This window comes from Ictalurus furcatus, chromosome 9 (genome assembly GCF_023375685.1).
Source record: "Ictalurus furcatus strain D&B chromosome 9, Billie_1.0, whole genome shotgun sequence".
Classification (NCBI taxonomy): Eukaryota; Metazoa; Chordata; class Actinopteri; order Siluriformes; family Ictaluridae; genus Ictalurus; species Ictalurus furcatus.
Genome location: NC_071263.1, coordinates 6,761,383 through 6,788,937, shown reverse-complemented (window position 1 = coordinate 6,788,937; position 27,555 = coordinate 6,761,383). Strand labels below are relative to the sequence as shown.

At 38.6% G+C, this 27,555-nt stretch overlaps 1 protein-coding gene across 2 annotated transcripts in view; it reads right to left on the bottom strand.

The window, feature by feature from the left end:
• The window catches only part of dync1h1 (dynein, cytoplasmic 1, heavy chain 1), an 83,114-nt gene that overhangs the window by 26,407 nt on the left and 29,152 nt on the right, over nt 1-27,555 (bottom strand). The window contains exons 29-57 of one of the 2 annotated variants that reach the window (XM_053633303.1): nt 26,739-26,898; nt 22,177-22,417; nt 21,764-21,947; nt 21,348-21,560; nt 20,839-21,077; nt 20,486-20,642; nt 20,103-20,330; nt 16,947-17,177; nt 16,623-16,763; nt 16,074-16,307; nt 15,401-15,607; nt 13,681-13,802; nt 13,367-13,532; nt 13,083-13,246; nt 12,061-12,190; nt 11,820-11,953; nt 11,589-11,703; nt 11,248-11,409; nt 9,608-9,822; nt 9,215-9,419; nt 8,933-9,106; nt 8,439-8,558; nt 8,226-8,346; nt 7,660-7,855; nt 6,621-6,738; nt 4,043-4,258; nt 3,701-3,913; nt 3,446-3,573; nt 3,207-3,360 (exon numbers count right to left, since the gene is read on the bottom strand). In XM_053633303.1, the coding sequence (XP_053489278.1) occupies nt 3,207-3,360; nt 3,446-3,573; nt 3,701-3,913; nt 4,043-4,258; nt 6,621-6,738; nt 7,660-7,855; nt 8,226-8,346; nt 8,439-8,558; nt 8,933-9,106; nt 9,215-9,419; nt 9,608-9,822; nt 11,248-11,409; nt 11,589-11,703; nt 11,820-11,953; nt 12,061-12,190; nt 13,083-13,246; nt 13,367-13,532; nt 13,681-13,802; nt 15,401-15,607; nt 16,074-16,307; nt 16,623-16,763; nt 16,947-17,177; nt 20,103-20,330; nt 20,486-20,642; nt 20,839-21,077; nt 21,348-21,560; nt 21,764-21,947; nt 22,177-22,417; nt 26,739-26,898 (5,088 nt within the window). Of the gene's footprint in view, nt 1-3,206; nt 3,361-3,445; nt 3,574-3,700; nt 3,914-4,042; nt 4,259-6,620; nt 6,739-7,122; nt 7,319-7,659; nt 7,856-8,225; nt 8,347-8,438; nt 8,559-8,932; nt 9,107-9,214; nt 9,420-9,607; nt 9,823-11,247; nt 11,410-11,588; nt 11,704-11,819; nt 11,954-12,060; nt 12,191-13,082; nt 13,247-13,366; nt 13,533-13,680; nt 13,803-15,400; nt 15,608-16,073; nt 16,308-16,622; nt 16,764-16,946; nt 17,178-20,102; nt 20,331-20,485; nt 20,643-20,838; nt 21,078-21,347; nt 21,561-21,763; nt 21,948-22,176; nt 22,418-26,738; nt 26,899-27,555 lie in introns of both variants that reach the window. The other variant, XM_053633302.1, reaches the window with a different exon arrangement.

Sequence of the window (27,555 nt, the reverse complement as noted above, 5' to 3'; positions counted from 1 at the left end):
TCATGATATGACCCCTTTAAACCAGAGGTTCGAGTCTCTTGGCTGCTTCACGGGACAACTTTTAGACATTTTTCACATTGCGTACAAGGGTAGTTTATTTTCATCTGTGTCTATAATGTTTGAAAATTATACCCATACATCTGACTTGCCTGAGATTGGTCTATTAGCACTAAACTAACCAATTTTCCAATCAAAGTTCAATGCCCTCTGACGACAGTGCAACCACGTTTTGCTTGATCATCTGCATAGCCTGTTCTGAGGACCGTATCATACACTTGCTGCATGCAGGGATGAGTGCTTTCTGAGTCATACTTTTCATTTGTTGCAAAATGAAATTATGTACACACACATAAAAAATGTGTGCTGTGTAATTTATTTATATTTATATATAGTATATATATGTATATATATATATATATATATAGATAGATATATAGATAGATATATATATATATATATATATATATATATATATATGACACAAACACACAGTATCTCACAAAAGTGAGTACACCCTTCACATTTTTGTAAATATTTGATTATAACTTTTCATGTGACAACACTGAATAAATGACACTTTTCTACAATGTAAAGTAGTGAGTGTACAGCTTGTATAACAGTGTAAATTTGCTGTCCCCTCAAAATAACTCTACACACAGCCATTAATGTCTAAACCGCTGGCAACAAAAGTGAGTACACCCCTAAGGGAAAATGTCCAAATTGGGCCCAATTAGCCATTTTCCTTCCCCGGTGTCATGTGACTTGTTAGTGTTACAAGGTCTCAGGTGTGAATGGGGAGCAGGTGTGTTAAATTTGGCGTCATCGCTCTCACACTCCCTCATACTGGTCCCTGGAAGTTCAACATGGCACCTCATGGCAAAGAACTCTCTGAGGATCTGAAAAAAATAATTGCTGCTCTACATAAAGATGGCCTAGGCTATAAGAAGATTGCCAAGACCCTGACACTGAGCTGCAGCACAGTGGCCAAGACCATACAGTGGTTTAGCAGGACAGGTTCCACTCAGAACAGGCCTCGCCATGGTCGACCAAAGAAGTTGAGTGCACGTGCTCGGCGTCATATCCAGAGGTTGTCTTTGGAAAATAGACGTATGAGTGCTGCCAGCATTGCTGGAGAGGTTGAAGGGGTGGGGGGTCAGCCTGTCAGTGCTCAGACCATACGCTGCACAATCCATCAAATTGGTCTGCATGGCTGTTGTCCCAGAAGGAAGCCTCTTCTAAAGATGATGCACAAGAAAGCCCACGAACAGTTTGCTGAAGACAAGCAGACTAAGGACATGGATTACTGGAACCATGTCCTGTGGTCTGATGAGACCAAGATAAACTTATTTGGTTCAGATTGTGTCAAGCGTGTGTGGCAGCAACCAGGTGAGGAGTACAGAGACAAGTGTGTCTTGCCTACAGTCAAGCATGGTGGTGGGAGTGTTATGGTCTGGGGCTGCATGAGTGCTGCCGGCACTGGGGAGCTACAGTTCATTGAGGGAACCATGAATACCAACATGTACTGTGACATACTGAAGCAGAGCACGATTCCCTTCCTTCGGAGACTGGGCCGCAGGACAGTACTCAAGCATGATAATGACAGGCAGTGCTGGAAAAGAATGGTGGCCACACAAAATATCAACGCTTTGGGCCCAATTTGGACATTTTCACTTAGGGGTGTACTCACTTTTGTTGCCAGTGGTTTAGACATTAATGGCTTTGTGCCGAGTTATTTTGAGGGGACAGCAAATTTACACTGTTACACAAGCTGTACACTCACTACTTTACATTGTAGCAAAGTGTAATTTCTTCAGTGTTGTCACATTAAAAGATATAATCAAATATTTACAAAAATGTGAGGGGTGTACTCACTTTTGTCAGATACTTATATATATATATATATATATATATATATATCTCTCAATGGCTCAAGCCCCCGCTTCTCAGCTGCATTACCACCTCGAGTGTGCATTATCTTTCTAATAGTTCATTGTCAATTATTCCTTACATATTTCTGAAAAATCTAAATTTGTCATTTTGATTGCTGTTAACTCTGTGCTGTGCTGGACAGTAGGCAAACATTTCAGTTAACTTGGCAGAAATTTCGGCGTCGAGTCAATCCCCGCCCTGAATGAAAGTGCAAGTACACCGTTGAAAGATTTAAACAAAGATGAGTTCACAAAAAAGTGTAATATATATATATATATATATATATATATATATATATATATATATATATATATATATATATATATATATATATATATATACACACACACACACACACACACACACACACAGCACAGAAAAATACATGTGTAGAGTAGTATATTTCATATCCAATTATTGTTAATATATATTTAAAAAAATTATATTACATATTACCAGTTTGATGTTCAATGATGAAGTAGAAATGCTTTTGTTTGTGGTAAGTGAATGTGACTAACAGGAGGTTTTTTTTTTTTGAATTCAGTCAATGTTAATATAAATTAATAACATTCAATAAGTTAAGAAATCTTACTTTAATCTTCAGAATTTAGTTCAAGTGTTAATGTTAATTTGAGTAATGTGTTTTCTGTTTATGAGACCAGTTACTGTGAAACAACTTGTTGAAATGGAGAGAATAAAGTTTTTATATGCATTTCTTTCAGAATTCTTTTAAATTAATCATTATTAATTTATAAGAAGACAGAACTATCGGTATTGGTCGATACCACTCTGAATAATTGGTATCGGCTGGGAAATTTAGTATCGGTGCACCTCTCTCTCTATTTTTTATATATATATATATATATATATATATATATATATATATATATATATATATATATATATATATATACACACATACACACACATACATGTATACATATATATATATATATATATATACACACACACACATATACATATATATATACACACACATACACGTATATATATATATATATATATATATATATATATATATACACACACATATATATATACACATATATACATATACATATACATATATACATATACATATATATATATATATATATATATATATATATATATATATATATATATATATATATATATATATATATATATATATACACATACACACACACACACACACACACACACCTGTCTGCTTGTTTCAAAACATAGTAAGAATTTGTATTGCTGGCAACTCTGCTCAACTGCAATAAACATACCTGAACGAGTAGAGGGTTACCAAATCTCAGGGCACTCTCCAAGTTCTTCCTGAAGGCATCATCCAAGAAGCTAGTGCGTGTGATCTTGCGGTCCTTGTACTCATTCATTATGAACTCTGTGGCCTGGCCAGATGGATCGATGATCAATGGGTACCTAGAAAACGCATGGTAAAAACATTTACATACTCCTTAGTTGATGATGAGTAGAGAGCACATGGGCTGAATTCCCTGCAACTTGCCTGTTGAACCTCTTGAGCATGATGGCATTTTCAGTGCAGAGATCATCAGCAGGCAGAGAGTTGGCCTGCCAGCGCAGCCTCTCATCAGCATTTGACAAATATTCTGTCCTGGCTATGTCTGTGCGGAACTGGTATTTATGAAACATTAACATATGTAAGCATTAAAGAGTACAATCCAACTCATAAAATCATTAATACATCTCAATGGTTATTGATGCCAAAAAAAAAATCCATCTCAAACTGAGTCCTGAGTACCTGAATGTTGGCCTGTTGGAGGTGGTGAGACCAAGTGGTAAACAGGTTTTGCCTCATTTGTTGGTCAAAGTAGCCAGCATAGGCGATGAAGGCACCTGAGAGCAGACAGTCACCAGCAATGGTGGACATCTGGTTCTTGAAAGTCTCACTAGTCTTCTCCCAGCGCTCCCGCTCAGCAGACAAGCTCTTTAATAGTGCCGTGCTACGGTTCACCTGCATTTACCGGAATTAAGAGTGTTTTTTTCTTTATTTAAGAAATAGAATGATAATGGCATTTGCACTCTTGGAATTTGTTTAATTTCAAATGAGCAACCTCCAGTTAAAAAAAACAAAGTGACTCACCTTTGCTTCTACTGCTGCCAGGTCAGCTTTGATGGCCTGAGCCTCAGAGATGAGCACAGCATACTCCTCCTTATAGCGGGCAATGCTAGCCTCCAGGTCCCGGATCATCTGCTCTACTTCTTCTGCTTTGGTCTTGTTGTCCGTGGCATCATCCTCAAGCTTCTGCAGTTCATTCCTTAGAGGCTCCACACGTTTCAACATGTCTGCATAATTCAACTACACACAGGCAAGTAGAACTTACCACTGCAATTTTACAAGCATCTACTTTTGATTAAATTAATGACATTCTAAATGACTTTGCATCTGTTCAAGTTATGATTTAAAGTACAGGTACATTTTCTTTACAGGAGCGCACATTGTATTAACACAGATCACTGTCGTTATTTTATAAAATAAACAAATCAAAGTAGCACATGAAAAGCATGATAACATTACGATTTCATGAACTTGTAGTAACTCATTGCCACATTAAATTGGGCATACAATTAACCGTCAGCATACAATAAAGAAATATTTTTTTAAAATCATGGCCTGTCCAGTCACTTGCTTAACTCTCAATATTAGGTTTTCATGATGCAAACAGGATCTGCTGGAGTGCTATTTGTTCATAAAATGCCAAATAATGAGAGTGAAAGACATTGTTCATTAACATGATGGATAAAACTAGGACTATTTATGCAGCAAAATATTGGTAATGGACTCCTTTTAGATTTTTATTTGAGTGATCATCTCATTCATACATCGTTGCATAAGTCTTATTTTTAAATGGTCATAATTTTATGTAACAGCAACAAAAAAAAAAAAAAATCACATAATAAGCAAAATAAGTTATTTTAATATTAAGAAAAGTATATTAGAGGCCAAAATGGAACTAAGTAGTAACGTTTGCAAGTTACCTGAAGGAAATATCAATGTTTAATGTCCTAAACTCATCATCCACCTTAATAGGAACACCTGCCCATTTAAGCAGTTATCTAATCAGTCAGTCATGTGGCGGCAGCACAATGCAGAAACTCAGACACAGGTCATGAACTTCAGTTACTGTTCACATCAAACATCAGAAAGGGAAAAAGTGCAATCTCTAGGTCTTCAACTGTGGCATAGTTGTTGGTGACAGATGGGCTGGTTTGAGTATTTCAGAAACTGCGGATCTTCAGGGAATTTCACACATGCACGCACACCCACACACACCAGTATCTAGAGTTTGCACAGAATGGAAAAGAAAAGGAAAAAAAAAAACATGCTGTTTGCGGAGGGTCTGCAGGCTGAAACACCTTGTTAATGAGTCAGATCCAAGAAGAAATGACCAGACAGTCAAAACTTCATGTTTATTAATTTTAGTCAGTTTTACTCTGACTAAAGTGGCACCGAATATTAGTCAGCTGCATTATAGTTGCAGAGAAAATATTCACACATTTTATATTTTAACTTAAAAATGCATCAACAAAAACATGTGAAAACTGCCCGTGTTGTGAAAACTTGATCTCCTGAAATATTACAGCGAGTACACTATTGTAAAAAAATATTGTAAAGTCTTTATGCTTTAGTTATTCATTGTCCGATTTTTAGTGCATTGTTATCGAAAGAGCGTATTCAGAACGTGACTTACCAGTCTCCCCATCGTATTACTTGCATTCAAGTTCACATTAAGGTCATTTTGTGCAGAGGCAAGTTGTAATGTTATATTTATGCTGTGTACATGTCTGCTTAATGTGTATAGAACGTGTTTGGGTGAGTTAATTAACTTACTGTTGTTCTTTCACGGTTCAGCTTCATCTCACGCAGCTTAACCGGACCAATCCCTGACATTATTTACTATGACTGTACTATATGAAACACACTGGACTTTTGAAGAATTATTGTTTGTAGAATTTTCTTCTTCATAAATCATTGTTTGTGCATTGTTAATATCTAGGGTCTCAATTTTTCAACAGTATGTTTTACATAAAATTGGTGCTAGTTCTTTCTACACAAATCAAGTTCGGATTTAGTTTTTGCATGCGAATATGCATCTTTCCTTTAAATTAAAAGAATATGCAAAGTTCAAATTGTAATGACAGCTCTAGAACAAATGACAAGACAGAAGCAGAAAGAATGGCTAAAATGTAGGTGACAAATACAAAATCATCTGTTCTTTTCCATACTAGATCAACAGTTTCTGAAATACTCAAACCCCTCAAGCCCATCTGGCACCAACAAGTATGCCACTGTTAGTCACAGAGAGAATAGTTTTTCTGCATTCTGATGTTTAATGTAAGCTCTTGACCTGTATCTGCATGATTTTATGCACTGCGCTGCTGCCACATGATTGGCTGATTGGAGAACTGCATAAAAGTGCAGGTGTACAGGTGTTCCTATTAAATAGGACACATTGTACTTAAGTAAAAAGCAAATACAAATGATCAGTTAGTTACACCCTTTTGTTCCATGTTAAAAAATACATTTTAAAAATGTTTTGTTAACTGTGTTAATTTTTTGAAAAGTGTTGGCCTGTAATGTACATTACAAAATACAGCATGACATCATAAACCTGCAGATATCTAGACATATCGGTTAAATAAAACTGGCTTGTGCTGACCTGTGCAATGGCCCATTTGACCATAGGCCCACATGCCAATGAAGCCCTGTTGACCTGTTCGTAGTTGTAACTGGGGTTGGAGATGTAGTTCTTTTTCATCTTCTCACGGATAGCATCACTGTGTCCCAAAACATATACAATCATTATAAGTCAGGCTTCAATTTTATCTTTGGCAAACCAAAGGGATGGGATATTAAGGGATGTAAGCGGGGAAAGAATGATGAGGATGAGTTTACAGGGACTTATAAGCTACATTGCCACCATTTGATGTTTGTAATTAACCGTACTTTATATCTGATTTGAAAAAGATTTACTGGTCTCTGGAATCTTCTGTCATTCAAAAAGATCAACAAATTAACTAGAGCTAATATAGTTTTGAGCACTTGGTTGTTGAGACATGTTTGAGACATTAAATGTTTAAGGACCAAAATAATGGTCAAACAAACACTTAATACTGTTATTACATACACCAAGCAAAATTACATATGAATGGAAACAATACCTCATGTCCTCAGAGACAAAGTTGACTATGCTTGAGATGAAATTGTCTCTGATAATAACTTGTCTGATCTTTTTCCAGTCATTAGTTTCCTCCCCCAGCAGGAGGCAGATAGACTCTAGTGCCAGTTTAACAGCAGCGGGTGGGTTGGCCATGGCACGGACTTCAACAAGATGCTGCTTCTTTATAGAGCTGACAGCTGGGAAGGTAAGGGAGGGTGGAATGGGGAAGGACAAGAAGGTAGAGGGGGATGGAGAAAGGGTGGGCAGGTTTTAAAACCATGCAGGACTGATGGGAGTGGGGAGGGGTGGCAGGAGCCAAATAGCTGTAGTGTATGAGAAAGTGGACTGTGTTTGTTTCAGTCACATTAAGTGCTTCGAGATATTAAGACAAAACCGGAACGTCTAAATAAACCCAATTTGAACCATGTAGGACCCTTCATGTAAACTGATGTTAGATCTGTGCACAAATGCAAATGTGACAAGCACCTCTCTCTCATACACAGGCCAACAGTGGCTCCATGCCACACACTACAATCACCTGATCTCTTCAGCAGAAAAGTTAACGATAGTGGGGATGAAGTTCTCGCGCATTATGATGGAGCGTATCTGCTTCCAATCAGTGGTGCTCTCGCCCAGCAGCAGGCAGATGGACTCCAAAGCCAGTTTGACCGCTGCCGGTGGGTTGGCCATGGACCTCACCTCCACCAAATGCTGCTTCTTAATGGACTTAACAGCTAAAAACCAACCAGGCAAGAAAGGGGAATATTGGAGCAACAGAGTGCAGAAAAATAAAGATGGGGTGAAAAGAGGAAGACCAGAGACGTTAGCGTAGACAACAGAGGATATTAATCATCAGAACAAAGTAGCAAAGAGTAGGAGAGGGCCATGATGAAAAGCTAACAGGAAATTTGCAAAGTGCTAAAACAAGACAGAGTTCCACAGCATATGTAGAAAGCAGAAGATTATGACTGCAAAGCACAGAAATATAATTTCTCCTCTTCTTTAGTCAATATCTAATTTATCATCAGTCTAAAAGAATAAATAATTACATTTACAAAACAAACACAGAATTGAATTAAGCAGAAAGTAAAAGGTCAGCCATACCATTCTGAGCCTCAATTACAGCAGGCTCCACCTGGTCCAAGTCTTGCTTCACTCTTAACTGTTTGTCCTTGATAACTTCCTGTTGTTTGTAGACCGCTTCTTGAATCTCCTGACTCATAACCTGCCAAGGAAAATGCACACTTGTGTTAAAGCACCATACACAACTCAAACAAATACTACTAATTGACTGTTAAGTAAGCAATCTTGTCTTGCCTTCTTCTTTTCAGCCTCTTGCTGGTCTTTCACCATCTTCTTTAGCTTGTCATTGGCAGCAGCATTCTTTACCTCCAGTTCCTGGCTCTTAATCCTCAGATCTCGGCGCAGCTCCTCAACCTGGCAAACAGCCCCAACATTATGATGTCAATGGTTCAAAACTATTAGCTGATCATATTAAAAAAAGAGCTGGGAATGACAAGAGATCCAGCTTGTGATGATAAAACAATGTAATGATCAACACTGACATGGCAGCAGCAGTGCAATACAAAAGTTTACAGGTGCGACCAGCTCCATAACTAATGGTACATTAGGAGTAGATGACTGTCAAATTAAAAATATTCTACAGTTCAGCTGCTTCAGCCAAACGATAGTTGGTTATCATCAACATCAGAAACACTGCAAGCTGTTCGAGGTACATGAATCAGAAAATCAACCACTGGAAAATTCCTAAAAATTTGTCAGTACATTAAGAGTAGTACATGCTGAGTTACCTGATCCACAGTCTCTTTGATTTTGCGCAGACCAACATTAAGATGCATTTGCTGCTCTTCAAGCTCACTGCGTTTCTCATTGAACAGGTTGGCATAGTGGTTGATGAAGTCCAGATAGTGACGTGGAGTGATGGCCATGGTACGGCCACCCCGCTTTGCCAAGCGATTATTAGCCTTATGACATGGAGGAGAATAAAGGAAATTAAAGCTCTGATGCACAAAACCTTTACCAAAACAAAATACATGCTATGATACACAAAGGACAATTCTGTCAAATCAAACCTGGTGTAGGGTCTGGTGAACAAACACACAGCCATTGACAATCGCCTCACGATGGGTGGGAGGTTGGGGAAGCTTGTCATAAACAACGGGCATGTAGTCTGGTACTTTGTAATTGGGCTTTTCCAGGTCCATCTTACTGGTGAACTCTTTGCCCACCTGGTAGAGAGCCTCAGTGGACCAGTCACCAAACCAATTCAGCACACACCTATACAAAAAGGAATCAGAATCACATAATGAACAAACAGGTCTGTAGAAAGTAGGGGTTATCACTTTAGTTATAATGCAAAAACAATTTCTAAATGTTGCAGCAGGACCTTTGTCTTTCTGTTAATAGATACCAAAAAGTAAAGTTCACTAATGCTATACACCCATAGTAAAGGTAAATAAAAGAACCTGTTAAATAGAGCAGGAGAGGTGGCAGCTCGGTCCTTTAAGCCCTCAGATGATGGGTTCATAGTGAAAACCACATGCAGGTTCCTGATCACCTGGCTAGTGAACCACTTGTACAATTCCTCATGAGTATCCAACATCAGGCCTTCCTTCTGGGCCCCTTCCTTACACTGGGTCATCAGTGTAGCATATTCATCACCCTCAAAGAGACCAGGCACCTGCACAAAATCATTTTTATGATGAATCAAAGTATCTAGTCAAAGTATCAAAGTCAAAAGTTGTATGTTTCAGCGAAGCCAGAGGACAGACAGAAGCTTAGTAAAGCTGAGGATTGTGTAAAGGACATTAGACATTGGATGTTAACTAACTTCCTTCTACTTAATTCTGATAAAACAGAAATACTTTTATTAGGCCCACGTGTAGCTAGAAGTAATCTTTCTGATCACATGGTTACTCTGGATGGTCTTTCTGTTTCATCATGTGCAGCAGTTAAAGACCTTGGAGTGATTATTGACTCCAGCCTATCATTTGATGCTCATGTAGATAATATTACTAGGATAGCCTTCTTTCATCTCAGAAATATTTCTAAAATAAGAAACATATTGTCACTACATGATGCGGAAATACTAGTTCATGCATTCGTCACCTCTAGATTAGATTACTGTAATGCCTTACTGTCTGGATGTTCCAGTAGGAATATAAATAAGCTCCAGTTAGTCCAGAATGCAGCTGCTAGAGTCCTAACTAGAACTAGAAGGTACGACCATATCACACCGATATTATCAATACTGCATTGGCTCCCAGTAAAATCTCGCATTAACTATAAAATACTTTTATTAACCTATAAAGCACTAAATGGTCTCGCGCCACAATATCTAAGCGACCTTTTGGTTTTATATAATCCGCCACGCCTACTTAGATCAAAAGATGCAGGCTATTTGACGGTACCTCGAATAGTGAAGGCTACAGCAGGGGGAAGAGCTTTCTCTTATAGAGCCCCACAGTTATGGAACAGTCTACCTATTAGTGTTCGGGACTCAGACACAGTCTCAGTGTTTAAGTCTAGGCTTAAAACGTATTTGTTTACTCAAGCCTACCCTGACTAGATTCTGTTCTACTACTTCACAGTCATAATAATCTTTTTTCTCCCTCTCTCCTTTCGCCGAGCCCCACATGAATTTATGGAGATACTAGAGATCCAGATCCTTTCTGCCTCTGGATGGAGCTCAAATCTTCTCTAATTCCAGACTGCTGGGACTACGGCTGCTCCTAAGGCCATACAGACTTCATATAAATCCATAATGAACTTTTTCACACTATCTGTTGTTACCCAGATGAGGATGGGTTCCCTTCTGAGTCGGGTTCCTCTCAAGGTTTCTTCCTCTTAAAACATCTTAGGGAGTTTTTCCTTGCCACCGTCACCACTCAGTGGCTTGCTCAGTTGGGATAAATTCGCACCTTTAATATCTGTATACCATGTTGATATTTCTGTAAAGCTGCTTTGAGACAATGTCTATTGTAAAAAGCGCTATACAAATAAAATTGAATTGAAAAAAATTGAATTGAAAAGGTTGGAGGGAGCAGGGAATGGTAAAATTAATTTATTTTAAATTGATCTATTTTATATTGTTCCTGAGCCTCACTTCTCCATTGGCCAGCAGTGTGTTCATACGCTCTAGGAAGCCTGAGTCCAGCACATTCGATTCATCCATGATAAACGCAATCTTCTCATTTTTGCATCCAGACCTACGAAGGACAGTTCGCAGGTCCTCATCAAAGTCTTCACCTGTGTACTTCCTATGGACCTGTATAAGCATAGTCAAAGTCAGTGCAAATTTTTGGACAAATCCATTCCCAACTACAGTCTCTGAGACGGCTACAAAACTGCAACAGTGTGAAACACTACATTTCGACCATTTAAAAATTGCTTTAATAGAGCAAGACCAACATAAATGCATTATTTTTGGTCTTTGTTTGTGCTAACCTTGATCTGATAGACACTCAGACCATTCATCCAAGCCACAAAACGTGAAAGTGTGGTCTTTCCTGCACCACTGACACCAATCAGGAGTAGATGGCCCTGTGGCTGACGGAATATTCTGGAAAAATAAGGTCAAAGTGTCAAGAATTTTTAATCAGTATGCCAAAAGCCCTAAAGAATCATATCATATGATATCATATCATCATAATGCATCATAACTGCTGGGAAACTCACCTGTCAATTCTCAACACATGGTCCAGAACCTCGTTGAAGAGCACCAGAGGAACATCCAACTCCTCCTCATAGAAGACCTTTAGACGGGCCTTAACATAGTCACGCAGCTCCTCCTGCTCAACTGGGATGTAGTCCTACAAACAATTCATACATTCAACTTAACTGAATTCTAAAAAGATCAATAGCTCAATTTCTTAGGGCTCTAGTATAATGGCTGCAGTTAAAAATTCCTTGAAATCACTTTTGAGAGCCAGTTGCTGTAGAGGATGGGCCGGTTTAAGGCCTTCTCTCTGTTTATGTTGGGGAAGTGCTTCAGAGCCACACTGTCAATGTTCTCATCAGTCCAGCGTCTCTCCTCATCCTCCACCAGCCTGTTGACATGAAATAATTATCAAGTATTCCAATAAATCTTCAAGCTTAAGAACACAGGAGTCCTGTAATTTGTATGACTGTGCATGCTTTTAAACTATAGGAACAAGTAGGGGTGTAACAATACACAATATTCAAATTCAATAAGAATTTGATGATATGGTGATGCCTCAATACAGTACGCAAAGCAAAAATAAGCACTGCCTGAATACGAGTCTTAGATTTCCATTTTCAACTTATTAAAATGTTCAACATTTTAAAGGTACAATAACTGAAATGTTAAAATAAACAACGTTTGTGTGATCCATTCTGACTTGGTGTATAATAACAGCCATCCATTAGAATGCAATAAAAATAAATCATGGCTAGCTTTTGCTGTATAGTTGTATGTTCGCAGTATTAGTGTAATAACGTATTATATGCATTTTGTGGATTCGCCACACTGTAATCATTAGATCCAACTCTTACTGGCCATCAGTCCAAAAATTACCTGGAAGCCAAAGTGCCCCCTTAAACCAGACCTTGATGCACTTTCTTTCAGATCCTGCTTGCTGCACAACATAGCATACTAGAGTCTAACATTCACTCTTTCAGATCCTGCTTGCTGCACAACATAGCATACTAGAGTCTAACATTCACAAAATCCCTTTCCAACATACTTTTTCAGAGGGAGTGTGGGCTTGATTAAGCTTAAAAGTTTATTACACCACACATAATACAGTATAAGCAGTATTTTATGACAAACCACCTACTTTATTACGTAGTGTTGAATGTTTTGCTCGATACACCGACATATCAAATCAAGAGTCTTGTATATAAATAAAACAATAAATGATACTTAAACAAAATTAAGCTTTGCATCTTCCTATAAACAAAGTCAACCATCTGGCCCACCTATCCTGGAAGAGGCGCAATGCCTCATGGGCCCAGACACGGATCAGTCCCTCCACAGGCAGCGTCTCAAGTGGCCGTAGTGCTTCGAAGATGCCCCTCACCCAGCGCGTCATCTCTCTGGGGGAGTAGATATAGTGGGGTTGGGTGTCCTGTGTGAAACGCTCCTGTGGTTGTGAAAAAAAACAAACAAACAAAAAAAAAAAAACCCAAAACCTTAGTTAAAATTAGGACTAGCAGAAAGTATAAATCTGAACCCGTGTTTAAGCACATGAACCCAGCCCAACCTGAGACATTGTGTAGAACTCCACCATTGCAGCAGTGAGAGGCTCAGCATAAGTACGCAGCGAGGGAATGAGACGAAGCATGGCCCTGTTGAACGTGCCATAGATCTGAGTTAGGGAGGCGGGGCCTGGATAGTCCACATACACAACTGGAACATGCCGCAGGAACCTGAAATACAAGAATATATTGAGTAAGGCTTGAAACATATTGCCTGACGATTATATGACTATTATGCATCTCCGTGTAGTGTCAAAATAGGGTTAGCATAAGTTTAATTTTTTGTATTTCAACTTAACTAAATCAGTGAGAGACAAACCTGTGAGAAAGAGGTTTCCTGCCAGGGTCTGTTGGAGGGTTACAGGCACCCACAAACTGGATCCTCTCCAGTTTTACCCAGGTTTGATCAGAGGTGCGATAGAAGCCACCATGTTCCACCATCTGCAAAGCAAATGTGGAAAATGAGAACAAAAATTGTGGTGCAGCCAGGGCTCTACGGTAACAATTTATTTAGGAACACTTACACTCCTAATTACAAAAATGTAGGAGCACAGTCAAAAATTTAGGAGCACGGTTGAAGTTTATTTTTTTTTATTTTAGAGATGGTAACATTAATGTGCCACAATATAACACACAAGTAGGCATGAGAAAACTTGAGCTCGTCAATTATGACGGAATTTAGGAACATAGTGTGAGACATGACAAATTAATTTACCGTCTGATAAACTAAATGTAATATTTTCAGATAATTTTACAGATTGTGTGCAAAAAAAAAACGGTAACCTGTTCCACCTTCTAAACAAATACAATAAACCTCAATGTTCAGTCTTTGAAGTCTACTACACTTAAATATATTTAAAGCTACACTATTAGACATTTTCCACCATCAGTTCTGGGCTGGAGCCAGTTCTCGATCTGCTCTGCATATATTATATATATATAAATCTAAATAATCTCATATAGGATGGGATGGCGAGTTCATTTATCGGCCAGATGCAAAGGGCTTTAGTTTAATGGTGTTCATTAGAGATGCTCCAGTCAGGGTTTTTATGACCCAAACTGATCCAGATACCAATCTTTTTTTGATTAAATTTTAATCAGGAGGTCTGTCATAAACAGTTAAATGTAAGCTCTCTGCTCATGGTCACTGTTAACTGAATTAAAATAATAGCAATACTGTTGGTAAATTGATAAATATTTTATGCTTTTTTATTTTAATAATATTTATTATTTTTAAATATCTTACACAATAAAGAGTCCTAATTTAAAAGTAGACCAACACAAGCATGATCCATATTAGGAAAAAGAAGGCTAATAGCCTTCTAAGGAAATGGCCTACTAACCTTAATGTAAAATTGATATTAACTGAAGTTTATTTATGAAATTATTATAATATACATAAATCATTTAATATAAAAAATAGATAACTAAGCACATTTTCTGTCCTTACATTTTATTGTTTGTTTGTTTATCAATTGTTCATCAGTTGTTCCTTTTAGATGGGTTCCCCCAGTACAGTGTTGCCATGTCTGTTTTTAGTGTTTTTTGAGGGATTAAATAAAAACATGAAAACTGGCATTGACTTTAGTGATATCTGGCAACCGTGACTTATAATGAAGTGAATGTGCTGTTTATTAGAGTTGGTGAAGGGAGAACTGCATAGTACTGTATGTTTACACACTGAACAGTTGCTACTCTTGATTAAGATTGCTGAGGAATTATTTAATAAAGAAGTCTGAATTAAATCCCCACCTTGTAGCGCTAGCATTATTATTAGTTTACGCCGCCCGACGCCGCTGTGGCTACACGAGCAGGTCACAATCGCAGGTTCAGGTCATTTTAGGTGATCAATATAAGATGGCGGTTTGTGAGATCAGCAAGTTGAGAGAAGTAGATGATGTATGGTGTTACTCTTATCACAGTCGCACAAAGTACTTCTCAGTCGCAAATGCCAATGACATGGTCACACTGCTGCCCAAAATACTGATGTGCTGACCAAAAAAATAAAAAAAAAATACATGTGCAGCTCAACCCCATACCTGTCTAAGAAAGGAGATGACTCTCTGTGTGCCATACTTGTCCATATCAGGCAGATTGATTTCATCACAGAATAGCACCAGCCACTTGCCTAGTTGCACAGGGGCCAGCACAACGCCATTGGGTGTGCGGCGGTATTCGCAGTAGTGATCAAAAGTTTTCAGCAGCAGCTCTGGTGTGGTGGCACTGGAGAAGTTCAAACCCACAACCTGTGGAAGTGAAATTACATAAATAAAATTGACAGTGACTCCATGAAAAAGCACCGAGAGGCTTGAACTCCAGCAAGGAGACATACTTCTTTTAACATCATTCTTAAAACTTTTAGGTTTCAGAGGTCATTATATTTCTGCTCTGCCCTAGATTCCTTTTAGATTTAGCATGAGGCTGTTTTTAGCAACCCAAGTTCCCTAAATTTGTAGCCATAGCCAATTCATAGATGCAATCTAAATCTGTCCTGTTCTGCATGTCCGAACTTGTTCCCACTTCATGTAGTGCATGCCATCCTATTGAAACAGAATTATTTCTGTTATACAGAGAGCTATTGTCATTTATAAGTAAACAATGTCAATCCATGTCAGTGTTGTTGATTTCGTCAACTAATTGTTACAGCCATATTGAGATAATTTGAAATTCATGCCTGTTTATATGCTGTCAGGATGTTAAAGTAGCACCCACCTCCATGTCAGGAAGGGCACGGAGGGCACTAAACAAGGTCATGGTTTTTCCTGATCCAGGAGGGCCACACAGCACCAGAGGCTTGTGCTCAGCCAGCCAGGTGTAGAGCAGAGCCTCATGCCGCACAGTGTCCAGAGTAGGTACCACCACATCGGGCGCAGCCACCTTGTGAGTTTCCACCTCAATCTGAGGCACCTTGACTTGCCATGACTGCCACTCACCTGTGATGGACACCTGGGAGAAGAAAGTTAACACAGGGTGATAAATCTGCTGTATTTCTAACATCAGGTTCATTTCAGATTAGAACACAGTTGGCAAATTACTGTCTATTAGTCCTGCTTACCTAAAACTATTGTGACCATATTAAAACAGAAAATTTTATAACAGACAATGAAATTTTTTTCTATACTTAGGGCAAAAAATGATCAGATTAGTACGATTAAAAATGATCCGGCATGATAATTCATTTGCTCAACACTCAAGGTTATAATGCAGTTGACATATTTTGTTAACATAATGTGCCAAAAACAAAAAGTTACATATCTTCACCTCATAATCGATGATTGGCACATTAGGTGCAGATGGGAGAGCCACTGTGGTGATGCGACGAATGTATTCTCCAAGCTCTGCCCTCATCTTCAATTTGCCATCACCAGAGAAGGACCACAGGACGGCATAGATCAGATATTTCTGTATGGTGTTAGACAGAGCAAAAAAGTCACATGATCATCGTAGACTCAGCTTCTCTCAGGTAAAGCTGGAGCTCTAGTTACAACCTACCTACTTCTGTTCTGTAACCTTGATCTGTCTCATGCAATAAACAGCTCCAAATGCACTACTAAACCCGTGTGCTTGATTTATAAAAACACTGACCTGTATGTACTTTTCCAGCTGATCAACAGGCATAGGAAAGTCAGGATGGTTGTTGTTATAGAGAGCTATATTACGGCAGGCCTGGTGCATCATGGAGAAAAGGGAGCCCAAGCAGCGCAGACGTGTAAAGTCCATTATGTGCTCCATTTTAGAGGCATGTTCAAGGGCCTTGATCACAAGCCCTGTGGAAGTGAAGTAGGGCTGAAGGATAGCCGCCACATCCCTCTGGATCTATGGATTAAAAAGTCAGATGCAGCAAACATGCTCAGTCCATCTCAAATGGTTCAGTAATTATAAAGTCGGTTGCTTGACCGTTTTTAATTTTTCAAAATCATAAAAAAATTATTATTAAATATCCCACAACAGATATCTTTGTGTGATGGCACACGACAAATTTAGGTTATACAGCTGTTTACGGAAACTTCTATATAAACTTCGCCTTGGTCTTAGCTTCTTGGAACAAAAACTGATCTCTAGAGAACATTACAAGGTACACATTTTGGGCCAGATTTGAAGAACCCTGATCTATCATGTTGGTACAGGTGTACAGTTAGTATGCGTGAATAGATTTTATCCAAATATGGAATTGGTGTTCAGTTGGGTGTTTTCCAAATGAATAGTGTCAAACATAGCTGTGGTGTTGTTTCTCCTGTGATAACAAAAGTGACTTTTTGTTGTTGAGATGTAGTTACTTACTGCTTTATTTTATTTGTTGTGTTTATATTACATCCGTTCATTTTTCAAAATGCATGAATAAAGAAGTCTTTTCTCCAGATTTCTACCAACCCTAGCTCTGTAACCAGTGGAATCTCAAACTCTTACAGCACAATGCTTCTATAGAGGACTTATATCTGTGAACTGCACTTTCTGGCCCAATAAAAAATAAAAAACAAAAAATAAAGAAAGAGAAGTTTTTTCCAAAACAGTTTTTTCCAGGAGTAATTGAACCACTTCTAAATATAATCAATTCTTCCCTAAGCACTGGCTATGTACCTAAATCACTTAAATTAGCAGTTATTAAACCCTTGATTAAAAAACCTGATCTTGACCCGTCTCAATTGTCCAGCTATAGACCAATATCAAATCTCCCCTTCATCTCTAAGATTTTAGAAAAGGTTGTAGCAAAGCAGTTATGCTCGTACTTAGATAGGAATAACATTCATGAAATGTATCAGTCAGGGTTTAGACCTCATCATAGCACAGAGACAGCATTAGTTAAAGTAGTAAATGACCTTCTACTGACCTACGATCAGGGTTGTGTCTCTCTGCTTGTGTTACTCGACCTTAGTGCAGCTTTTGATACTATAGATCACACTATTCTCCTTGATAGATTAGAAAATGTTGTTGGTATTAAGGGAACAGTCCTCTCCTGGCTCAGGTCTTATCTGACCGATCGTTGTCAGTTCGTAGATGTAAATGGTGAATTCTCCATGCGCACTGAGGTTACTTTTGGAGTTCCACAGGGTTCTGTTTTAGGCCCACTGCTCTTTACTTTATATATGCTACCCCTAGGTCAAATTATTCGTAAATATGGAATTAGCTTCCACTGTTATGCTGATGATACACAGTTGTATGTTTCAGCGAAGCCAGAGGACAGACAGAAGCTTAGTAAAGCTGAGGATTGTGTAAAGGACATTAGACATTGAATGTTAACTAACCTCCTTCTACTTAATTCTGATAAAACAGAAATACTTTTATTAGGCCCACGTGTAGCTAGAAGTAATCTTTCTGATCACATGGTTACTCTGGATGGTCTTTCTGTTTCATCATGTGCAGCAGTTAAAGACCTTGGAGTGATTATTGACTCCAGCCTATCATTTGATGCTCATGTAGATAATATTACTAGGATAGCCTTCTTTCATCTCAGAAATATTTCTAAAATAAGAAACATATTGTCACTACATGATGCGGAAATACTAGTTCATGCATTCGTCACCTCTAGATTAGATTACTGTAATGCCTTACTGTCTGGATGTTCCAGTAGGAATATAAATAAGCTCCAGTTAGTCCAGAATGCAGCTGCTAGAGTCCTAACTAGAACTAGAAGGTACGACCATATCACACCGATATTATCAATACTGCATTGGCTCCCAGTAAAATCTCGCATTAACTATAAAATACTTTTATTAACCTATAAACACTAAATGGTCTCGCGCCACAATATCTAAGTGACCTTTTGGTTTTATATAATCCGCCACGCCTACTTAGATCAAAAGATGCAGGCTATTTGACGGTACCTCGAATAGTGAAGGCTACAGCAGGGGGAAGAGCTTTCTCTTATAGAGCCCCACAGTTATGGAACAGTCTACCTATTAGTGTTCGGGACTCAGACACAGTCTCAGTGTTTAAGTCTAGGCTTAAAACGTATTTGTTTACTCAAGCCTACCCTGACTAGATTCTGTTCTACTACTTCGCAGTCATAATAATCTTTTTTCTCCCTCTCTCCTTTCGCCGAGCCCCACATGAATTTATGGAGATACTAGAGATCCAGATCCTTTCTGCCTCTGGATGGAGCTCAAATCTTCTCTAATTCCAGACTGCTGGGACTACGGCTGCTCCTAAGGCCATACAGACTTCATATAAATCCATAATGAACTTTTTCACACTATCTGTTGTTACCCAGATGAGGATGGGTTCCCTTCTGAGTCGGGTTCCTCTCAAGGTTTCTTCCTCTTAAAACATCTTAGGGAGTTTTTCCTTGCCACCGTCGCCACTCAGTGGCTTGCTCAGTTGGGATAAATTCGCACCTTTAATATCTGTATACCATGTTGATATTTCTGTAAAGCTGCTTTGAGACAATGTCTATTGTAAAAAGCGCTATACAAATAAATTGAATGAATGAATGAAATGAATGAGAAGTTTTAACTAGTGGTTTTTCAATGCCAACACAAAACCACTCTCCAAAAAATAAAATAATTAAATAAAAGTTATCAAGAAACCTGTATTGGACTACTTGAAATAGAATTACCCAGATACAAAAGTGGTTCAATTCAAATGTATATTTAATGCAAAAGAGGTGGCTTTGGTTTACAGCTGGAAAACTGATACAGGTAAACCATTTTCTAAAGAATCAGTAAAAGTGCACCTGTATTACCTAAAGCATGACAACAGAACAGCTGCGAAGAAGCCTAGCATAATGAAGGAATGTTCAATTACCTGTAGCATGGGGGAGGCAGCCTCTTCTCCTTCATCCTCAGTACCTTTGCGCATGCGCTGAGCCTCATCTTCGCCTTCATCCAAGGCAATGCTGCGCAGGCGGGACAGGAAGTTGCTGAAGATCATGTCAGTGCTAAGAACATCCTCACTGAACCACACCATGCCACAACGGGACACAGTGGCCAGTGTGGCATACTTTAGGTCCTGTACCTCAAACATGATCCGCACCTACACAGAAACAAGCAACACTCCACCTGAAACATCACTGTTCAACAGACTGTAAAGCAGACAGTTTATATTAAAAATTCTAGTCTTGGCAAATTACTTAGTATTTCAAATTATAATTGCTTTTATTGTACTGTAGATTAAGTAGAGTTTTGTACATTTGGAGGGAGGCTGAGACGTTCTCCATTGGGCAGCGTCAGTAGCTTGTTGTCATCCAGCACAGAGTTCAGGTTCTCTACCCACTCAGGATCTACATCACCATCAAAAATTATCCACTGTCTTTTCTGCAATTCCCCACGCACATTATCAATGATTCTGAAATAAGTGAAAACCATCCATATTAACATCAAACTTTTAAGGTAAGCATCAAAGAGTATTCATCATAACACCACTTGATTAAATAAATAAATAAATAAATAAAAGCTTTTCACAAAACTAGTTTCTCTAAATTAACAAACTCAATGCACTTTTTGAAGGGTGTTCGGATGACTGCTGGACTTCAGGAGCTTACTTTCTAAGCACATGTGTGAAGAGCCCATCTGTCCATTCACGGGTATTGGGGTCCAGTGTTCCATAGAGGTGGTCTTTGCTTATGGCCTTGGGGTCGATGATGTGTGCCACTCCCTCAACACCCTCTAACCTCTCCAATGCTTTGAGTAGCACACGCCAAGCCATAGTCTTCCCACTACCTGATGGACCCACCATCATCAGGCCATGATTGATCTGGGTGATTTGGTATAGCTGAAGAACCTGGAAACAGAAAATGAAAGGTATGAGACAGCAGTTACTCAATATAAATAGATATAAATCTTTAGACTCTACAGGCATGGACTGAAGTTCCAATTAATGATACACAAGAGGTTCTTTAATAAAAGACAAAGAACAGTTGAGAACAAACAAATATAAGCCGTTAAGAAAGGAGAAGAAAGAGAGACTTTGGGGGTATAAACAGTAAAAATTCTGATAATTATGTTATCACGCATGTTATAAAAATGCTTAAATACTGCAGAGTTTATTTACCTTTTCCACCCACATGCTTCCAACATCATCACCATCTCCATACATAAGATACATCTCAGAGCAGACCTTCTTGAGCTCCTCCCTGAGAGCAGTCATCTCTCCGCGCATGTACTGCACACCTGGAAAGACGTCTGAGAGCAGGCTGAAGAGCAGAGGGATGTCCTCTGCCACCAGCTTGGGCACCATGGTCTCACACACACTCTGAATCAAGATCTGGTCAAGAGAGTGTTAAACTTTAACATTTTAAGATAACAAATAGGTCCGAAGTTTTCTGTGTGACCGAGTCATGCATTGCTTCAGCTTCATTTCCCCTTCACTACCTGTTTTTGCACCAAATGATGTATATTCTTTAATAAATCTGAGATACTGTGAGACAGGTTCTGCCCTAGTGAACAGTCTAACAATTCTCTCATTACCTCCTGCTCAGGAAGGTTCTCTGCGATCTCATTCTCGTCCACATCCTCACCGCGCTCACCCTTCTCTCGCTTGATCTTCTGGATGCGCTCTCTCTTCACATTTCCAGCACTGATGAGCACACTCTTTAGGGCTCGTAAGCCAAAGTCGTAGTGAGATTGAGAGGAAAGCTGCTCATCACACAGCCTGATAAAAATATACAAGCTTTACTTGAGATGGAAGGGTGACGTATTAAATTCAAGCAAAATTTTACAGCTTAACATCAGAATGTAAAAACATTTAGCTTTAAAATTCCTAAACACAGTCTATTTTCAACATTTACCTGCTTGACCTGATTAACAGGTAAATAACTACATGTTGAACATCTCAAAGTTTGAGTTATAATAAAAAGTTAAACTATGGATTACTACAGTACTTGAAAAATGGGACGATCTTCTTGGCGAGGGTCTCAGCAGTGCGGAAGCCTTGTGAGTAGAGCATGACCTGGGCAATGAGCTGTCGGTCTGGTTTGGTCATAGCCAGACAACGGAAAAGCTTCTTCAGGTTGTCAGGCAGGTTAGAGCGGCCCGCATAGCCAGGGTTCATGGTGATAAAGATCGCCATTTCCGGGCTCACCTTTACTTGTTTGTTCAGAAGCTCAGTAGTGACTGGTGTGCCTGAAATAAAAACAAATAACTAGTTAGAGTGCAGTTCCTGCCAAAACTACAAGTATGTTGCAAATGCATATCTTCCAGGTTGGTCAGTTGTTTTACACAGACAACAATTCCTTTTTTGCATTTTAATATTTGGCTTTGGGGAAATTACAATTTACAGGTGTAGAGGTACTGTGTACAGGTAGAAGTGTAGATGTACATATACATATAGTCATGTGAAAAAATAAGTACACCCCATTGAAATTTTTGGTTTTAACATATTTGGACAATTTGGATCATCTTTGAAACAGTAACTATTAATGAAGTTGATGCACTTGAACAAAGTATATTATGGATATAATACAACAACAGTAATATGTTTCTGACTTAATTCACTTTTACGCGTTAGACTTTGTGACTTATTTTGGCGGAAAACTGCAGGAAGACCTCCATTTATTTGGCGATGCTTTTTTATTCACTTCATTACCAAATCAGGTGAAATGCTGTAAGCCTCTGCCCACAAAAATGTTTGAGATTACTCCAAGTTAACACCAAAGTGAATCTGGTGCGTGTTGTGTCTAAATGCAAGTTATAAGCAACTCAAAGCACAGACAGAGATGAAGTTGCTGTGGAGCAGTGTTTACTGTGAACCAAGCCGCTATAAAACACTGATGAGCCGCACACACACAGTGTGTAACAGTCACATGGGTTTACCATTTCAAATAGCAAAGAGCGAAAATAAAATCTAAATTTGCTTTACAGTGTCATTTCGGTTGCATTTTTAAGACCTTTGAAACATGAAATTAAGACATTTTAATGCTAATTAAGGCCTTATTTTTACATTCAGGAATTTAATACATTTTAAGACTTGTAATGGGAATCTTTACTTGCCTCAGAAAATGTTTTGATATTATTAGATTAGGTTTTAGAAAAGGGGTTTAAGTGAACATTTTAATGCTTGAATGGTGTTTCTAGGTGAAAGCATGCTCATAAGAAAAGCTTAAGTAGAAAACTACATTTTGAAACAAGATTTTTTAATGGGGGAGTAGCTCAAAAGTTTGAAGCCTGAATGGAAATTCATGGTGAATGTATAAGGATTGTAGAGGAATTTTTTTGTTGAAATAGGGAATTCAGAAAGGTGACCACCCACTATAGATTTACCCCCATTAAAATGAATGATTGAAGAATGAAGGATGGATCGAAAGATAAGGATGAACCAATCCTAGTGTGAAAATCTCTCTGTGTCCTGGTGTACCCAAGTTTGACCATGTGAATTTTGGTGGCTGTACATTTTAAAGTTTAAATAATTTTTCAATGTATTTCCATGGGGGGAGGGGTCTGCAACTGTAATTTCAGTCCTTCCCAAAAGCACAAGCACACCATTTTCCTTATAGGACTACGAACCTGCCAAATTTCATGGCACTATGTCAAAACTTGTAACCAGTAAAAACTGAAGAAATTTGTGGAAGCAGCAGAAAAAGCAGCAGAATAAGAAGCACAACAAGCACAGAATGGTGGCTCTTTCAAGCCAATATAAATGTAGCTGCAAGCAGTGATCTGGATACACTACTTAGTATTTTTACACCAAATTTGTGACAATCCAACAAAAATCCTAGGACTAGTTTGCAAGAGTAGGTTTTGCATTTTGTGGGTGGGGTCTAGCTGAATTCAGCAGAAGCAAAGGAATAAGAAAATAAGAACACTGAGTGTCCCAAGATACAGGACAAAATGTAAATTTTTGCACAAATTCAAGAGTCATGTGCAGACCACACCACAGGTAGCTAGTTCTCAAGTTGCACAGAACACTAAAGTAACCACGGATAAACATACTATTAAAACTTCATGAAAGGTGCTTAATGCTGAAACAATGAAGTGTGTGCTGCAATGTGATTGCATCTATATTTTGTAAAGTAACCTAGCTCAACAATAAAAATCCTTTCACATATTAGCAAAAATATGTAGTACACAACAGATTTTAGCTTGATAGTACTTACAGGCTGAGAAACACATTTGACTAATCTAATTCCCTATTAAATTTTTATTCCCTATTAGATTTTTATTGTAAGATGAACTGTGTTTTCTTATTCAACTACTATTTGTAATAATACATCATGACTCAAACACACACATGCTGACTCCGATTGTGATTAAGAATTTGATGCAGTTTTGGATGCCTGTCTATTTAATAAAATCACACCAGGATAACCTTTCATTTTTTGACGAATTGAGGTAATCTGTTAATACACACACACACACACACACACACACACACACGTCCAAAAGTCTGCCATTTTCTGAGTAGACAGTTTCAGCTATATTTCTTATCCAGATGTATTAATGCCTGGATAGTTTTTATTTCCATGAGCTGTAAGCCGTAATCAAGATTAAAATAAAAAAGGCTTGAAATATTTCACTTTATGTGTAATGAATCTAGAACATATGAAAGTTCTACTTTTTGAATTAAATTACGGGGGGGGGGGGAGACTTTTCCACATTAGTTAATTAATTAAATAAATACATGCAAAAACACACACACACACACACACACACACACACACACACACACACACACACACACACACAGTATCTCACAAAAGTGAGTACACCCCTCACATTTTTGTAAATATTTGATTATATCTTTTAATGTGACAACACTGAAGAAATGACTTTGCTACAATGTAAAGTAGTGAGTGTACAGCTTGTGTAACAGTGTAAATTTGCTGGGGGGGTGTCAGCCTGTCAGTGCTCAGAACATACGCTGCACAATGCATCAAATTGGTCTGCATGGCTGTCGTCCCAGAAGGAAACCTCTTCTAAAGATGATGCAAACAGTTTGCTGAAGACAAGCAGACTAAGGACATGGATTACTGGAACCATGTCCTGTGGTCTGATGAGACCAAGATAAACTTATTTGGTTCAGATGGTGTCAAGCGTGTGTGGTGGCAACCAGGTGAGGAGTACAAAGACAAGTGTGTCTTGCCTACAGTCAAGCATGGTGGTGGGAGTGTCATGGTCTGGGGCTGCATGAGTGCTGCCGGCACTGGGGAGCTACAGTTCATTGAGGGAACCATGAATGCCAACATGTACTGTGACATACTGAAGCAGAGCATGATCAGTATGCAGTACTCCAGCATGATAACGACCCCAAAGACACCTCCAAGGATGCCTTAGTAAAGAAGCTGAGGTTGAAGGTGATGGACTGGCCAAGCATGTCTCCAAACCTAAACCCTATTGAGCATCTGTGGGGCATCCTCAAATGGAAGGTGGAGGAGCACAAGGTCTCTAACATCCACCAGCTCCGTGATGTCATGGAGGAGTGGAAGAGGACTCCAGTGGCAACCTGTGAAGCTCTGGTGAACTCCATGCCCAAAAGGGTTAAGGCAATGCTAGAAAAGAATGGTGGCCACACAAAATATTGACACTTTGGGCCAAATTTGGACATTTTCACTTACTTTTGTTGCCAGCGGTTTAGACATTAATGTCTGTGTGTTGAGTTATTTTGAGGGGACAGCAAATTTACACTGTTACACAAGCTGTACACTCACTACTTTACATTGTAGCAAAGTGTCATTTCTTCAGTGTTGTCACATTAAAAGATATAATCAAATATTTACAAAAATGTGAGGGGTGTACTCACTTTTGTGAGATACTGGGCGGGCATTATACAAAATACATATACATATATATTTGTGTGTGTGTGTGTGTGTGTGTGTATAATATATGTGTGTGTGTATATATATATATATATATATATATATATATATATATATATATATATATATATATATATATACATATATATATATACACACACACACATATGTACACATATACACACACATATACATATGCATATACGTGTGTGTAATTTTATATAAAAAAAAACAGGATTGCAGAAAGTATAGAAGCCAAACGTATTTACACTATATGGCTAAAAGATGCTGGAGGACACAGGCAGTCTGCTGATATAACCAAAAGGCAAATTAATTAATTATAGCAGCCCCTTTTGATGGGTCATTTTATTTACCTCAGTAGGGGTGGGATATGGGACCTAATTACCAAATTTGGTTGCAATATTTCAAGGATAATCTATGATCAGTTCTAGAGGAGGAGGAAGAGGAGAAGTAGAAAGAAGTCTAACAAAAACAATAGGGTTCCAAGCACTATATGCTTGGCCCCGTAATAATAAAATTGGACGACAGTTAGTCTGTTGCTTCAGCAACACGTTAAACAATAAAATCAGAACAATAAATCAGGCTACACTAGTGTGTATTTGAAGCAAAAACATGTACACTTGTATACCGTTTTTATCAAATTCAGCAAGTAATATCTAGGGTACACATACTGCGGTCACGGTTGGGGTTGCTGTGCTCCCTCAGGGCCACCTGGATGTACTGAACCTGCTGGGAAACAGCTGACAGCATCCTCTCTTCCAGTCGGTTAAACTCATCAAAGCAGCCCCAGGCTCCAACCTGACACAGGCCGACAAAGATACGACCCACGGCCTGACAGGACAGAAAAAACAGCAGACATTATCGGACACTGAAAGGCCATCATTGTAACCAAGATGGCATAATTACAAGTGGATCATTTCATTTTAGCACTCCATATATCCCGCAGTAATTAAAGTGCAGCCCATTGGCTGAAGCAAATGCTCTCTGGCAACAACCCATGATCAAACATTTTTCCATCTACTTAAAAAATTATATAGACTCGAAAAAGGGTAAAGGATTACTCTTCCACTACTAAGAACTACTTAAATTAAATACATATAGATGATATTCTCCAGGTAACTTATGTCCATCTGAATTTGGACATGCATCGTTATAGAAGGATTACAGTGTGAAAATATTCACGCGTGAACAGCCAGAAACACTGTCATCAGCCATTAGACTGGAAAAAAAGGAGTGATGTTAGGCCAAGGTTCAGAAAACCAGCAAGGAGAAAGAATGGATACAGAAAAGTAGAGGCACATCTCTAGCTGCACTTCAGTTGCGGATTTGTGTAAAAAATAATTAGCAACAGTACTCCAATATGTAAATCTAAGTGTACTTTAACTGTGCTACCCCTGGCTTGGTTGGCTGGCTTACCCCTGTGGCTGAATGTGAAATAGTGGGCACTATGTTCATAGTGATTATAAATAGGGCTGCAGCTAATGCTTA